Below are 16588 nucleotides of genomic sequence, written 5' to 3'. Positions count from 1 at the left end.
AAAAAAAAAAAAAAATTAACGCAAGAATGGACCTCTCACTGCTGAAATAACCCGTTTTTTGCTTCTTTTTGAATAGAGTAAATTCTTAGAGATGTTCTAAGGACTCATCAGCTGGTTCCAATGATAAGCGGATTTTTGAAAAAGGACCGTCCACAAGATCTAGAGGGGAATTTGGGACACGACTAAGCAGCATTTGAGGACACAAAGAACCACTAGGATGAAAGAAGGAGATTTTATTCCTCGCATAAACAGGGCCTTGTCTATTAAATGTGTTAAAGGAAAAACAGAGACCCTTGAAGCTGTTGTTTATGTACTCAAAGCCAATGTCGGTCCATAAGATGGCTGAGAATGAGGGCTGATTTGGGAAATTTAAAGTCACAATATGCAGAGTTTGGAACCACTTGTAGCCTTTGCTGTAAGATGCTGGAAATTCCCAGGCATAGTGCGTTCTCATGGTCAAGATGCAATGTAATTAATGCTTGTATTTCAGGCTTGCAGCATGAAAGTGGGAGACAGTCTGAGCGTCCTAAAATGACCAAAGCAGGTGGATTCCACTTCAGCCACCTGGAGAGCCATAGAAAGGTCTTTATCTATTAAAAAGCCATGGTTTCTAGCCAAGGATAGAGGAAAAGGTGTATATCACGGATTGTGTGGCTACCAGTGAGAACTCCAAGAATGAGCGAAGGTGACAAACATGGGTATTTCCCTCTTGTCTGAATGTGATTCTAGGCAGTTCTTGTTCATGCAGGTGATCATAGCAGAGACACAATAACAAAGGTTCATTTGGTTGTCAGATATGTTGTTGGACATTGAAACAACGATCTGTGTATCACTAAGATAAAACAAAAGGAAGGAGTCAAGCTGGCCTGGGGAACCAACGCATATTTAAAAAGTTGGGCTCAGTCACATCACTATGGCCTTTCAGGATGCTTATCAGCTCCCAGGAAAACAAAGATGAAAATTCGAAGAATTCCACCAGGAGTACAAAGCAGGTTCCACTTTCACTAGAAACAATTTTCATAAATTTCCAAATGGCCCAAGGCGACCTCTTCCAAAATACTCATTGCCAGCGGCATCCTAAGTTTGTAACCCCATCATTTTGTTGCTCATATATTGGAGGGAACTGGGTTTGAATCCGAGCTTGTACCATATTCCGAAAGCATCCATGAGTGTAGAGCTCCATTTATCCCCATCTAGGTTTGAACTGTGTATCATAGTGATACATACCCAAGCGACCTCCGATAAGATGCGGCGGTAGCACGAGTGCCCTACTACTCCACAGACAATAAAAACACAAAGCCCAAGTGAAGAGAGCCAGACTATTTGGCAGGAAAGATGCTAACTGTAAGTAAAGTCCTGCGAAGCATCATCTCAAATATTAGAGCTGTGGCAGATTTGACATAATGCGAAGTGACACATCCTCCTTTTAGACCTTACGCCTGTTAACAACTCAAAGTCCACTTTGGTGTCGGAAGACACAAAGCCAACGTCTTCTTTCTCTTGGTTCTTTGTTGCAGACAGAAGAAAGACAGTCCTAATACAGCAAGGGCCAGGAGCAAACGAATCTCTTGGAATGTAGCTACCCATGGAGTTGTGGCATCACACGTTCCCTAAGCATCATGGAACTTCATGATGTCACCACACCTAATTTATTTAACTTAAGACATCATTTGCAATGTTTACATCCTATTCAATTTCCCAAAACTCCAAACTCAAGGCCTTATTATAACATCTTGTAAAATCAGAGGCACTCAAGTCTTGCACTACTACAAGCTTCTCTCCATGTAGTAGCTCATCTGGAGCAAAAAGGGCAACTACTTCAACCTCCCCCCTTTTAAGGGAACTTCACCGAATCACATTTGACGTTAGAATTAACTCCCAAACCTCCGTATTACAAACAAAATGATCCACATTGGTCTACTGAGCTACATTACAAGAAATTACACACCGCAAGAGATCAAGAGCCAGCAGGAGCAAGTCACACCCGTAAATTTCAAAAGCTAAAAAAAAAAGGAAAAAACACTGAATCAACCCTTCTGTAACATGGGACCAATAACCTTGAACCTCGTGTTTGAAGAACTAATGCCTCCTTTAGAGATTGGTGTACACAGTACTCCGATGCAAATAGGCAGAGTATTGTGTCCGCCAACCCCGGTCTTCCAAGCCCTAGGTACCGCGCCTCATTTACAGACGGGCAGGCCTTAAGATTTCGTTGATGGAGCCTCCACTGGCTCTGTCAACGGAAAGCTTCCGCCACAAAGTGGAAAGAGAGTACACCACTCGCCATATGTAGGGTGGACGGTGCAATGTCTTTTCTTTTCTGTCTGTCACCACAAGGAAAAACGTGGCTGTGAGGGACAGAGGAAAACAACACTGACTTCCACACCCTGGGCGAAAGTTGCAAGAGTGTGAGGGTCGTTGAATTTTTGTTTTCCAGAAACAAATTCCCACTTAAGTTGTTTGTTGCTGAAAAACAACAAATTTGGAAAAGTTTGGTTAACGGCTGACAGAATGGACGGTGGACGACCACCAAACGTTCTGTACATCTAAGTTTGGCAAATGATAGTCCATCAGGGTGACGGCGGCAATGTCCTTGGGGTACCATCCATCAAACCATAAGCAGGCCCCAAGACTTAATCCAGACCAGTAGAGCCCGAAGACCACCCCTTCAAAATGTGCTGACTCCTGACTCCCCTCTTTCCCAGGCCAGCTCTTTATACGCTTCAGCCAACAAGTCTACACGACACACCATTACTATTTATACACATAGAGCGCTCAAAGGCTCACACGGCAAAGTACACCGTCTGTAATATAAAAAGAGCCCTCAAGTGAGCTCGAAAGATTCACAATGAAAATAAGATATAAATAAATGTTCACAAACCGATGCTTGTATGTGCGGATCATATTCATGGCACAAGTATTCATAGATATATTACGTAGTCGATAATTCGATAACAGCCTCTATCTGCATCCATGTCTCACTAACAGCACATTTATTTGTATATATGAAGCATGTTTCTTTTACTTTGGATGCCAGGAAAGTTACTTTGATTAAACAGTATAAATGAACTAGCTAATATACTTTAATTTAGACTCCATCTCTTATGAGAGCCATGGCCATTCATCTTTGAAAAATTCTAACAACTAGTGAACCAGGAAATAAACAATGTAGAAGTTTCCCCTTTTGACATATCTATAGTGCACGTAGGGTCCAATCTCTCAACAGGCCTTTGCCTCTGTCCTACCTCTGACCGTTCTGCAAATAGCCATTTTACCTGCACCGATGGGTGATCCGCAGGACTGTGGCCAAAAGTCAGCTACTTGAGCTGAGTACTGAGGATTGAAACAGAGACAGCTCACTCTGGGACCCCATTCACCACTAGGAGTGTCCAAGTCAGGATATTGGAATCCACCCACATGTCTTGCATGGGTTTTCTCACAATAGAACTGATTTTAGAAGATGACCCGGGCAGATCTCACATCAGCTCTGGTGTAAGCATTCACAGAATCAGTTTTGGTGACTCTGAACTGATGCCCACGTGGCAGCCTCGCAGAACTGCAGCATTGAAATATTCCAAGTAAGTGCAGTAGAAGATGCTTTTGACTATGGAGAATAAGTTCTGATCAATTGAGGGGCAATTTAAAGGTGAAACAAACATAAACCGTGTGTAACTGATGGCAAGTATCGAGCCCTTTTCTTGTTTCTTTCCTCCTAGGTTTTCATCAGTGTGTGTAAGAAAGGTCTGAACATCTGTCATGCTGTGTGACTATATGAGGAGAGAGGATGGGGAGAGGATGTAGGCTTACGGCTAGAGCGGTCGACCTCGAAGCAGGGGAACCAGGGTCGAGTCTCGGCAACGATGATCAACATCCTGTGATTTTGGGCAAATCACTTACCCTCCCCGTGCCTAACAAAAATGAATGTGTCCATCTGTAACGAAACTGGTGCTCATGTAAAGCGCTCCGATACCTGATACCCTGGGTCTAGTTCGCGCTATATAAAACTCCGGGGAAAAAATGAATACGTCTATAATGTCAGTAATTTGATATAGTTGTTATTTAATTCGTTTTTATGTATTCAAAGTTTTTAAGGTGTTAGTGTTTTTCTTTTATAATATTTTATGACACTTTTATGTTTGTACTGTGTCTTTTATGGTTGTAAATTACTGAATAAAGACTATTGATTGATTGAGAATACGCAATGTTTCCATTACTGACTTTTTTTTTTCTTACACGTTGGTCTTTAAAAAAATAAATATTGTCTTTCCCATCAAGGCTGCACGTTGACATTCTAATTAGTCGTGTTACTCCCTGTATGTGGGGTCCGGCTAGCACTACGACAGAGCTGAGAGAGCCTGAAATGCATAGAATGACATGCAAGGACTGACAGGGTGGCCTAGAGTTCAATGAGGGAAGGCAGGTTACAACTAATGGGAAATAAAAGATATAGGGCCTCATGTAGGTAAATAAATTTTACCGTTTCTTAAATACCGAGCCGTACCGAATCGGTAAATTAGAATCGGTAAGTTATATGTAGGTAAAAATTCGGTAACAGTTACCGATTCGGTAACATTCGGTAATCACGAATCGGAATTCACCGAATCGGTAAATACCGAGGTGGTATTTACCGAATCGGAAAATACCGAGGTGGTATTTACCGAATCGGAAAATACCGAGGTGGTATTTACCGAATCGGAAAATACCGAGGTGGTATTTACCGATTCGGAAAATACCGAATCGGTATGTACGGAATCGGTAAATAAAATCACATGACTTGACGAAACAGCTAATCCCGTGCAACCACAGCCCACCCAACCAGGAAGTGGCCACACCCAGGCAGGTGTACATAATTAGCCGACCCTGGAGAGGCTTGGAGTGCAGAGGAGAGGCAGGGAGCCGGTGCCTGTGCGAGCGGGAAAACGAACATCATGTCCAGCCAGAGAACACAGAGAGACGGAGGGGAAAGGAGGAGGAAGCTGAAATTTAGCCCCAAGGAGCTCCAGGTGCTGGTGGAGGAGGTGGTGAAGCAGCACCAGAAGCTGTTTGGAAGGCAATCCCTGCAAGTGCCTGAGGCTGAAAAGCGCAACATATGGCTGGCCATCCAGGCCCATGTGAATGCCGTGGGAGTGACCCACAGGGACATAGAGGTCCTAAAGAAGCGCTGGTATGACCTGAGGATTGTAACCAAGAGGAAGATGGGCGACATCCAGAAGGAGGCCAGCCAGACTGGAGGTGGAACCAACAGGGCACCTGCCCTCACCGAACTGGAGGAGCTGGTGGGGGCCACAATCGAGCAAGAGAGCGTCGTGGGTCTTGGGGACGCCGACAGCTCTGCCAGAGCCGCCACACAACAAGGTAAGACGAAAGCACAGCAATGTAGCACCCCCTATCCCTATCCCACATCCCCCAATGTGAAACGAGAATCACACTGCAGTCCACACGTGTCAGTGCAGACAGGCAATGCATTCCGGGAGATGTAGTCAGGGAAACACCAACCATGACGTAAATGTTACAGGGCAACAAGGCATGTCACGCACTCGAGGCACAAGGAGACAGAGGACATTTTGGAATGTGAAATTATCAATTGTGACGCTTTCAATGCAGCCCTTCGGGGACACTGAGCCAATGTTGTATTTCTGTCCACAGATGTGACATCATGCAGGACAGGGCATGCTGCAGGAGAGACGGCACACCGGCCACAAATATCACCTCTAGCCAGCACAAGTTCAGACCAGGGAGCAGGCCCACTGGCAGCCGCACCACCAACACAGGCAGCCTCGCCGCAGCCAGAGCCAGCATCACCTCACCCAGAGCCAGCATCACCTCACCCAGAGCCAGCATCACCTCACCCAGAGCCAGCATCGCCACTCATGTTTGAATCACCGGCCACATCTCCGCTTGCAGGTGTGGGAATGAGGAGGCGTCCAGCAGCCAGGCTACGAGCCTTAGACACCTCGTCAGACGACAGCATGGGCCCTGAAGAACTCACCAGGCCCCAGGAAGGGAGCCATGCCACTGTGCCCCACACCTCACAGGCAGCACAGACGGGAGCAAGAGGGCGCCGCAGGTCGCGTGTCCAGAGTCCACCAGCACCCATTGACGGCCATGGTGTCTTCTTGGGTCTCGAGGGCCAAATGTTGAAACAACAGCGCCTGCAAACAAAGGCAGTCATGACAGTCCAGAGGCACATGCGGGTGATGAAAACTACATTACTCAACATGGACAATAACATCAGCGGCATGGCTGCGGGCATTCGGGACATGTCCCAGTCAGTCCAGCAGTTGTGCAGCAAATTGGATGCTGACATCGAGGCACGGCGCCGGGAACGGCAGAGAAGGGACACTACCAACAGGGCACTCAACCGTCTGGCAACTGCGACTTCTCTACTGTGCCGGCGCTCTGTGACGATGCAGGAGGGCCTAACACACTGCTGCAGCGACCTGTCTCGGGGGATGGTGCAGGTGACAAGTGCACTAGGGGTGCTATTGACTAGTCAGGCGTCGACAACTGCTGCAGGGGATGCTGCGGAGAGCATCGACACCAGCAGCAGGAGCAGCATCACACCCCCCATCCCAGAAGCACGCAGGAGCAGCAGGCGGCTTGGGGTTGGCTCTAGTGAGGATGCACAGGCCGTGCCATCCACCACTGCAGCGCGTATGCGCAAACATTGATGTGGCCCTGCTTAGCCACTTCCCAATGGGTGACGTAACCCTGGACATACTCCTTGTATAGATGTCATATTGCCAGATTGGCTTGTTCATGTGTTCATGGCGTGGTGCCACATTAAAACCACGTCATGACTAATCACAACTGGCTGTGTCCCCTTACTTACTCAGAAATAGTTGCATGTGATCTCTGCCCGTCTCTCTCTCCCATCGATTGCAGTTGGCACTCTGGCTGCGTTGCCCTGTGGCTGGCCTGACTCATCCTCGTTGTCCTCAAAATATGTTAGTTCCACATCTGTACCTTTTTTCGTGGCAAGGTTGTGCAGCATTGCACAAGTGGCAATAATCTTGCAGCAGGTGATGGGTGTGTACTGGCGTGCGCCTCCGCTCTTGTGGAGGCAGCGGAACCTGCTCTTCAGTAGTCCAAACGTGCGCTCCACCACATTGCGTGTTGTTTTGTGTGCCACGTTGTATCGTCTCTCACTCTGGGTTGCTGGGTGTAGGTAGGGAGTGAGGATGAATGACCGGCATGCATATGCACTGTCGCCTATATGAGTTGAAGGGAAACATCAGTCACATGCCTCTTTACACTATGATTTGCAGGTTGCAAGGGGCGTCACTGTTACTCACCTAGCAGGTATCCCTCTCCAAATTCTCCGGCACTCAGTCGTGTGTAGATCCCACTATTCTGGAAGATGTACGAGTCGTGGGTGCTCCCAGGAAACTTTGCAACAATATCTGTGATGATGTTCCCTGCATCACAGATCACCTGCACATTGATGGAGTGGGTGGACTTCCTGTTCCTGTAGATGTGCTCTGTGTCAGCTGGTGGACAGATTGGGATGTGTGTACCATCAATACAGCCGATGACATGGGGGAACTGTGCCATGTGATAAAAGTCTGTTTTTGTTTTCTGCAGTGCAGCCTGTGTGTTGGGGAAGCTGATGTAGTGGTGCATTCTCTGCATCATGGCATCCAGGAACTTCCTGAAGAAACGTGACAGGCAACTCTGGGATACACCACCCACCGCAGCTATCACCACCTGATAACTGCCGGATGCCAGCAGATGTAGGCTGCAGAGCACCTGCACATGTGGGGGTATGGCGTGCGCCCTTCTTATTGGCTGGTCCAGGAGTGGGTGAAGGTCCCTGATTAAGTCCATGATGGTTTCGGGGTGTAGCCTGTACCTCTCATGTATCTCTGCATCAGTCAGGTGGAATAGTGTGATGCGCTGTCTGTAGATGCGTTCCTCCCGTCGCCAAATCCTCAGTCCTGCTGCCTGTAGACGTAGGCGCCTTGCAATGACATACATAGCGGCCATGTTGTCCACGCTGTTGCATTTTGGGATTGCTAATATGCACTGTTGATGGTTACCACCTGCTTTCAATCCGTGTTAATTACCGACTCTTATTTACCGATTTTCTTGGATTTCTTAATTACCGAGTGCTCCTACATGTCATTATAATTTTTACCACTTCATATTTACCACTTCATATTTACCGATTCGTTAAGTATGTATTCGGTAACTCTGATTCGGTATTTTAGAATTCGGTAAATATGATTCGGTATTTACCGCCTCATATTTACCGAATAGTCGTTTTTGGACTCCTACATCTCACTTGTCTGAATACCGGTCGGTAACTGCATATTTACCGAAAATCGGCCGTTACCGACCGGTATTTGGCTACCTACATGAGGCCCATATTGTGGTAACGACCAAAGCTGGAAGAAAGAACAAGGAAGAAAAAAAAAAACTATCCAGTCGAACTAAAAGCTAGATAGTACCCTACCTATCAACGTTAGGAACCGGGAGACTGTGGTTGCAGCATTTACATCAAACGTTCTGTTATCTTGATTATTCTTATCACCGTTAAATATTGAAAGAAATCTAAAGAAATAAACTATAAAGCTTCCATGTAACCAGGTTTGATAACTGTAATCTCAGCCAGAGTGACGTTCTACCAGGGTGGGATTCCGCAGTTTTCCACACTCCCGCTGTAGTCCGGCCCCTGATATATTCCACTGATCCAGAGGTTTTGTCCGGTCAGTTACACTTTCTACTCATGCTTGCTGTTGATACCTTTGTATACAATGCACAGTGACAACATTCATATCCTAATTCTGTATTTCCATTTGAATAGATGTACAGCATAAAGTTTGTCAATTGCTATATTATAAGATACTTATCAACTGGGCATGAGGTAAAGACAATGAAAACTATGGCATCCATGAGTAAAGTGTGTGGAGGCAAATGTACAACCTCCCAACCGTTGGAAGATACACTTACCCTAGAGACAAGGCGGGCACAAAACACACTAGGCCTCCAGCTGGCACAATGTGCAATCATGTAATAATGCACCACCTTCATTCTTTCAGGCAAATACCCTTCTCGTGGAATTAGGGGGTGCAGTTCAGGACCTGTACAGCCTGAAAAGGGGCGGTAAGGCTTCGAGAGGCTCTTGGTAAAACCACAGAACAGTTATGTTACATATGTCAAATAAAAAAGACAACCCAGAAAGACATCTCAGGACACACTTGACTCAAAGTCAGGAAGGTGAGAAAGAGTATTGAATATCCCAGGACGCTACGTCAACAAAACAAGAAGATGACCAACATGGCACCACACTGCAACATGTTTCACTTCCAACTTATCGGCCAACTGAAGAAGTAAGGGCCAGAAAAGCTAAACGTCAAGAAGTGGAGATGACAAATCTTGTCCAACAGGAGACTTTTATAGTTCTTCAGCTTTGGAAGTTCTTGAGTGATAGAATAGTCCAGATTGGATTGAACCAACGGTGCTAATCTAAGGAGTTGCTTTCCAACCAGAGGGAACACCATTTTTAAAACATGGAGAACATTACGCTGAGCATCAGGGAAGGCCCATCTACTCTGCTTCCTATTGAGGAGAGCTCAGTGCACAGTGATGCCCATTATAGGCAGACTTCACAACAACCATGGGAGTAGCAGTGGCACACCCCAACGTCGAACCAAAGCAAGAACAGCAAAACACATCTTCCCCTTAAATACTGTTGACATAAAACTGACATTCTTTTTTCAAGGTGGCTTATCCATGGGATTATAACATGTTTACCTGCCCTAAGGAATATTTTTGTTATCTTATTAAGGAAGGCAGATCTTAAGATTCAAAGACTTCCAGGCGAGAGCGTGCTAAAAGTATGACTTAAGGGCTTGACAGAGTTGAAAGGTATCTTAAAAAACATTTAATACACCCTTGAAGATTTTGGGAGCGATATTGTTTTCTTAAATACTTTAAATATCAAAGCGTGCAATCAAGGGGAAATACTTTAATTTTAAATTGTGAAAAGCGACATCAAACAAAGAGTCTTTCTGATGGACATTAAAGCGCATAATTTCCGCAAATATTACGGGCGGCTGATCCAGAATTTTTTTTAAATGTAGGAAACCTACATGTTCTAGGTTTCTTTCCAACTGTTTGTGTAGATTTCTGATTTTTGAAGGGATTAAAATAAATGTACAAAAAGGTATGTAAATCAATGCAAATCATACACTGCGAAACACAATCCTCTATATAAGAGAGGATACAAACGAGTCAGAGTGGTGGAAATGCATATTAACACAAAACTTTTCCCACCCGTTGAAAAGTTTGTAATGGAGACATCCTTTATATGACATGCCCATGAGAGAAGGATGGAGGTGTCTGGAAAGTTTTTTTTTCACTCCCATTACACATTCTTACCAGTTTATTTTGTGAGTTTATGAGTGGGTGCAAACACAGCAGACCACACTGGGAAAGTATACGGAATAAATAAACGCATGTCTTTGTGGTTGATCGCGCCTGCCACAGTCATACCCACCTCAACGTCACTATACTTTCATCTACCCCTATTAACACCTACGTTCCAATCTTGCTCTCGCCCCTCCAACTGATTCTCCGCTAACACAGTTCAACACGTTAAGTACTTTTTGTCAGTCTGTCGCCCACTGAAAGTATAAAATCTGACACTGAAATGATCTTTTTAAGTGCTTTTCTTCATTGTAAATGCATATCATAATTGACATTTCCTTATTCCGCTTGGTAGCCCTGATAATGCCTCTAAAGTTGCTAGCCAAGCACAAGATGTGGCTCTTAAATTGTTTCCAAAAGGAGGATTGTCAGGAGGAATTATTTCTGGAGAAGATACATTATTATGGTTGGGAAGCCTTTTTGCAAAAGATGCATTTTATTTTTTATTAAGTTTTGCTCCCTCTGTTTCACAACTTCATTAAAACTAGCAGAACTAATATTTGGTGATATATCAATTAATAAGCAGCAGGATTTAGGTTAAAAATTGGCTTGAATCGTAGGCAGTTTCCTGCTATCTGTGAAATGCATATCTCTTTTGAGTGGCCATAGTTCAGATTTCATATCAATCACCTCTGAAAACAGCAGTGGTAAGACCACGTCGGGCATGGTAGGCGGAGCAAGTGTGTACCCTTCGCGTCACTTACCATTCTCGCTGATTACTGCTGGGTGACTGATGGGTTTCGATTTGTCGTAGTTGTTGAAGCTTTGACTGCGCCTGTTGTTGGCACCGAGGACCCCACGCGTCTTGGACTCGCTGCCTGCAGCAGAGACCCTTGTGCTGGGACCAGGAAGCCTATAAAATAATCAAACACAGAAGATGTAGAACGCGAAACAATTGGCCCAAATGATTAAAAAACACATGCAGTCACGCCACAACACTCCTACAATCCCCCAGTGTTTTCAAACCCATGAGGCTTCATCAGGTCCAGGGTGCAGTCGCTCACTTTTCATTCTAGATCATGCACGTCTTGAACCCAGTAGTGGGGCTTCAATACACAAGGGCAACATTGGACAGGTTGACGTGTTCCACCAGGAATTTAAATGTACATTTATGTGAACGCCGGACCATCTCCTGAAGCCAAGCGACACCTGTATGACAGCGCTCACCAAAAACTAATACCTAAGATGAGCCTGACACAAATTAAATGGGGCGGCACAAATCAATTCAACAGTATGAGGAGCAATATATTGACCATCAAGACGTTCATAATTGCTCTACTTGTTCCTGGTCCCGAAGGAGTTTTACTGTGAGGTCTCCAGCTTTACATTTACTGACTCAGAGTTGTGAGCTTTGCTCCTCTGTGCTTACTAGGAAAACTAGAAAAAAATGTAGTCCCTAAGCAAACGAGGAAGCAGACAAGTCCTGGGGCCATGCTCCAAAGCCCACACAAAGTACATACAACAGATCTTCCAGACACAGCAAGCGCTGTCCAGGCTCGACCAAAAAAACTAACAGGCACAGTGATAAAAATCATGCAAGTGTGGGATGGCGACGTCAACACTTGTGCTTTTGAAGGACACTATAGATTTCTGAGCCCTGTGAAAGTATTGTGAGAAGTTTTATGGTGTTACCATTCCAGTCTGCAGATTTGTGTTCATGGTCTCCTAATCGTAGCTACTCCAGGACAAGTCTCTAGCCCTTTCCAATGGTGGACCCGCCGCAAAGAGTGGTTAAAGCCGGCAGGTTCGCGTGCGTTCTTCTAGTTTTGTAAGTGTGTTTACCCTGCAGCGCATCTAAAGCCACACCTGGAAGCAGATTTATAGACAGGAAATTGTTCCCCACTTTCAGATATTGTTACGCGATAAAACCCATCTATGATTGGAAAAATCAGCGCATTCCCCATTCTGTGACTGAGAAAGGAGGGGTTTGCCTCCGTAAATGAACGAATCTGCTCGTCAGAGAGCCTGGGTGCAAAACTAAATGTGTGAATCAAGCCTGAAGTGAATGATTCCTACAGGATTAACATGGCCTTAATTACCCAGAACGAGTTGCTCTTATTGACCATAGGGTGAATGAAAGGCTGACTAGGCCCTGGCAGGAATCAAACCCGTCACATGTAGATTACACCCAGCTTTATGCAGTGGATGCCACCAGCTCTCTTGCTGCCCATTGAGCCATCTCATAGGAAACGCCAGTCTAACTAAACCACATAAAAGGCATCTTTAGCATACTTCCGAGTTTGCTGCAGCAATGCAGATCGTGTGTATTTATTTTAATTTTGTTCTAAGAGCAGACAGAGAGAGAGAGAAGGGATCTGCACGACATACATACATACATGGCTTTGAAAGTCAAGAGTTTGCTACAGTGACTTTATTTCTTTTTTAGAAGCAAATTACTAACTTTTTTGGATTTCACAAAGGATCCCAGGAGCGCTCAAGCAGATCAAAGACAGGCGTAGATGTTCTGGAGAACGCCAATGTAAAATATGAGCACAAAGAAAACCCACCAGGTGGAAAAGACTTGAATGTGCAAACCTGAAGGTAATAAACAATGTACATTTGAGTATTTAAGTTTTTTTGTTTTATTGTCATCTGTGGGGAGTCCTTTTCTCCTACACCCCAATATAAGATGTGAGGGGTTCACCCCATTGCCATCCTGGAAAGGCTCATACAGCAGCACATCTGCACGTGGTTCACAGATAGGAAACTACCGGCAAGAGTGACATGAACAGTAAGGATAAATGTGCCCAAGAACACACATTGTGTTCAAGTGGTGAAGTGGAATCTGAAATCAGGGGTTCGGAGCTCGCAGCCAGTTATGTGACTAGCAGAACACAACGCCCACCAGCAGTACACGTCCATCCATGCTGCACGTGAAGCACAATCAACATAATGTTCAGTGTTATGTGTTACCAGTTATTGGTGGGTTAATAGAAAGGTGCAATGAGATGTCCACAGAGCAACACACGAGCATGCAAAGAACAGACCACAGAGGCCTGCAACACTGACGTTCAAGCCAAACCGAACTAATGTCATATGAAGCTTTTCAGACCTAAACAAGATATACATCCATAGGGGGCGAATGTTCTCTCTCACCCAACTAAAGTGTAACTCGTAGGTGTAGACTCAAAAACAACATATATTTACATAGGAGCAGATCAACGAAGACATATCCAAACCGGACTCATTCTATCTATGGGGGGGGGGGACTTGCCTTGACCCCCAATCCACAGCGGCACGCAATATAGGTCTGTATTGAGGTAGGTATTTACTACAAAGTCAACAAAATGAATCTAGACCAGGACACAACATGCGTCCAGATGGGGAACTAACTTGTCTTCTGACCCAACAGATATATTACATCAAATGCAACATGGATGCGTACATGGCACAACACGGCTTCGACAATATTGTATCCACAGTCTTACACTACACAGGCACCTAAGGGGGACGGCCTTTTCATCAACAACAAAAGTATATCTGACCAGAACATAACAAGGGCCCTTAACAGGGCCGAATTTGTAAAAACAGAAGTGCCAGAGCCCGTGTAAGGCGGCCACTGCAGCTTGCACCACACATTGCCCCCGCTATGCTGCCAGTGACAATAACAACACAACTAATAACCATCACACTCCTACAAGAGTGACAATTCAGACTATTTCAGGCCTCCAAAGCTATAAGAGTGGCTTAGGCGGAAGTTATTAGTAATTTTTAATGTATATTGAATTAACAATTGGTTGTTGGTGCCGTGTGGTCATCTCTAAAATCAGCCAGAAAGCGCCACCTTGTGGCAGACTAGCACAAGCACCAGTACGGACAATTAAGTGCCAGTGCCGAGCACCGGAAACCACCGGCTCACATTAAACACTGACCCTTTAGCGTTCTCAAGATCTCATGAAAAAATTATATTTGACCTATTTTATTTCTTGACAAAAAAAATAGTCTCAGTCAATCACACTCAAAAGAAGTCGAAAGGCAAACATCCGCCCAGAGTAACGCAAAGTACACAAGAACCAGTCAATCCAATGTTCACCACAGCCAGTGACCCATGAAGGGGCTACACAATGGAGCACCCAAGCAATACTTGGTGTTGGGGAATGCTGGTGTGAGGCTGAGACCGCACAAACAATCTCTTCTAGTATTTTCTCCCCATGGACAAGAAACAAGCAGTAATAAAGGTCTACAGCTCAGTTGGTAAACACATTTTCTACGGAAAAGTCTACGTGACCAAAGGTCGCAGATTTGCGAATCGGTGGGCTTCCTGGGTCCATCATCCTTCCCAGAACGATAGCATAAGCACAAGTGAGCTGCAGAGAAAAATATCTGTTATCCGCACCTCGTTCGATTAATTCCTTATTTTAAGCATATCATATGTTCTCTGTCTCAGGTACAGAACGCATATTCAACCTAAAAAAAACTCTAATCTTGTTTTCTGGCATCCTGAATCTTAAAGGCCCAGAAAGTACAAAAGGGTGATTGGACTAGCCTAGTTCTAGGGTTCTAAATATTTTAACTGTCAGCTCAGCTTTTCATCCTTCGCACAAATCTGAGGTCGAAGTGGGTGGGGTCTATTGGGAACGGCATTCCCAAGCAAAGGAACATTTTCCTGCATAGTTAATATCACCTTAAGTTCCCTGTGGCTGAAAGGGAAAGAAGGCAAAGCGAGAGGAGGGACGGACAACTAAACAAGAAAGAAGCCTTCTCGCCAGGGTGTCTGCTGCCAGAAAGAAATGTAAGTGTGTGCAACTGGTTAATTAGCAAATGTAAAGACTGTACGGGAGCCAGTGTAATAATCACAGTGTTCACTGTCATGCGAGACCTCACAGCGCTATAAATACATGTCACTATTCCTCTCTGCACAAACCAGGATTCAAATCAGTGGCCCCGGTTACGCATACAGACATTTGCAGTGATTGCTTTAGCCAGTTACCCGTAGGTGAACGGCCAACTGATAGTTACAGATTATTTGGCTATGTTTAGCTCAGTGTGACCCGCTCCACCATCACTGACCCTGCCCCACCATCACGGCTGACCCGACCTACCATCACTGACCCCGCCTAACCATCACTGACCCCGCCCGACCATCACTGATCCCATTCCACTGTTCCCAGGATCCCAACTCCATACTTTTTATGCCCTTCCACCACTGGTATGGGTGGGTAAAGTGCTGCTCTGGTCCCTTCCACCACTGGGATGGGTGAGTAAAGTGCTGCTCTGGTCCCTTCCTCCGCTGGTATGGTTGGGTAAAGTGCTGCTCTGTTCCCTTCCTCCACTGGTATGGGTGGGTAAAGTGCTGCTCTGGTCCCTTCCACTACTGGGATGGGTGGGTAAAGTGCTGCTCTGGTCCCTTCCACCACTGGGATGGGTGGGTAAAGTGCTGCTCTGGTCCCTTCCACCACTGGGATGGGTGGGTAAAGTGCTGCTCTGGTGGAAGGGTGGGTAAAGTGCTGCTCTGGTCCCTTCCACCACTGGGATGGGTGGGTAAAGTGCTGCTCTGGTCCCTTCCTCCGCTGGTATGGTTGGGTAAAGTGCTGCTCTGGTCCCTTCCTCCACTGGAATGGGTGGGTAAAGTGCTGCTCTGGTCCCTTCCACCACTGGGATGGGTGGGTAAAGTGCTGCTCTGGTCCCTTCCTCCGCTGGTATGGTTGGGTAAAGTGCTGCTCTGGTCCCTTCCTCCACTGGTATGGGTGGGTAAAGTGCTGCTCTGGTCCCTTCCACCACTGGTATGGGTGGGTAAAGTGCTGCTCTGGTCCCTTCCACCACTGGTATGGGTGGGTAAAGTGCTGCTCTGGTCCCTTCCACCACTGGTATGGGTGGGTAAAGTGCAGCTCTGGTCCCTTCCACCACTGGTATGGGTAGGTAATGTGCTGCTCTGGTCCCTTCCTCCACTGGTATGGGTGGGTAAAGTGCTGCTCTGGTCCCTTCCTCCACTGGTATGGGTGGGTAAAGTGCTGCTCTGGTCCCTTCCTCCACTGGTATGGGTGGGTAAAGTGCTGCTCTGGTCAGCTCCAGGACACTCCCTGTTTGAATCGTACACGCCAAGCGAGCGCTGTTGGACTTGACACAATATTGTGCATTTTTCATGGGCAGGTGAGGAGGCCGGCCTTCCCAGAATGCCCCAGTGCATAAGGCTGTGGGGGTTTCCACAATCATTATG

General features: G+C 45.9%; 1 protein-coding gene across 7 annotated transcripts in view; it reads right to left on the bottom strand.

Annotated features, from left to right (window-relative positions):
- Positions 1-16588, bottom strand: part of NAV2 (neuron navigator 2) — a 606131-nt gene that overhangs the window by 331013 nt on the left and 258530 nt on the right. For all 7 annotated transcript variants that reach the window (XM_085643594.1, XM_085643596.1, XM_085643598.1 and 4 more), the window contains one exon: positions 11136-11284. In XM_085643594.1, the coding sequence (XP_085499720.1) occupies positions 11136-11284 (149 nt within the window). The remainder of the gene's footprint in view (positions 1-11135; positions 11285-16588) is intronic.

This window comes from Triturus cristatus, chromosome 3_1, assembly GCF_964204655.1.
Source record: "Triturus cristatus chromosome 3_1, aTriCri1.1, whole genome shotgun sequence".
Classification (NCBI taxonomy): Eukaryota; Metazoa; Chordata; class Amphibia; order Caudata; family Salamandridae; genus Triturus; species Triturus cristatus.
This window is presented reverse-complemented; position numbering and strand designations above follow the sequence as displayed.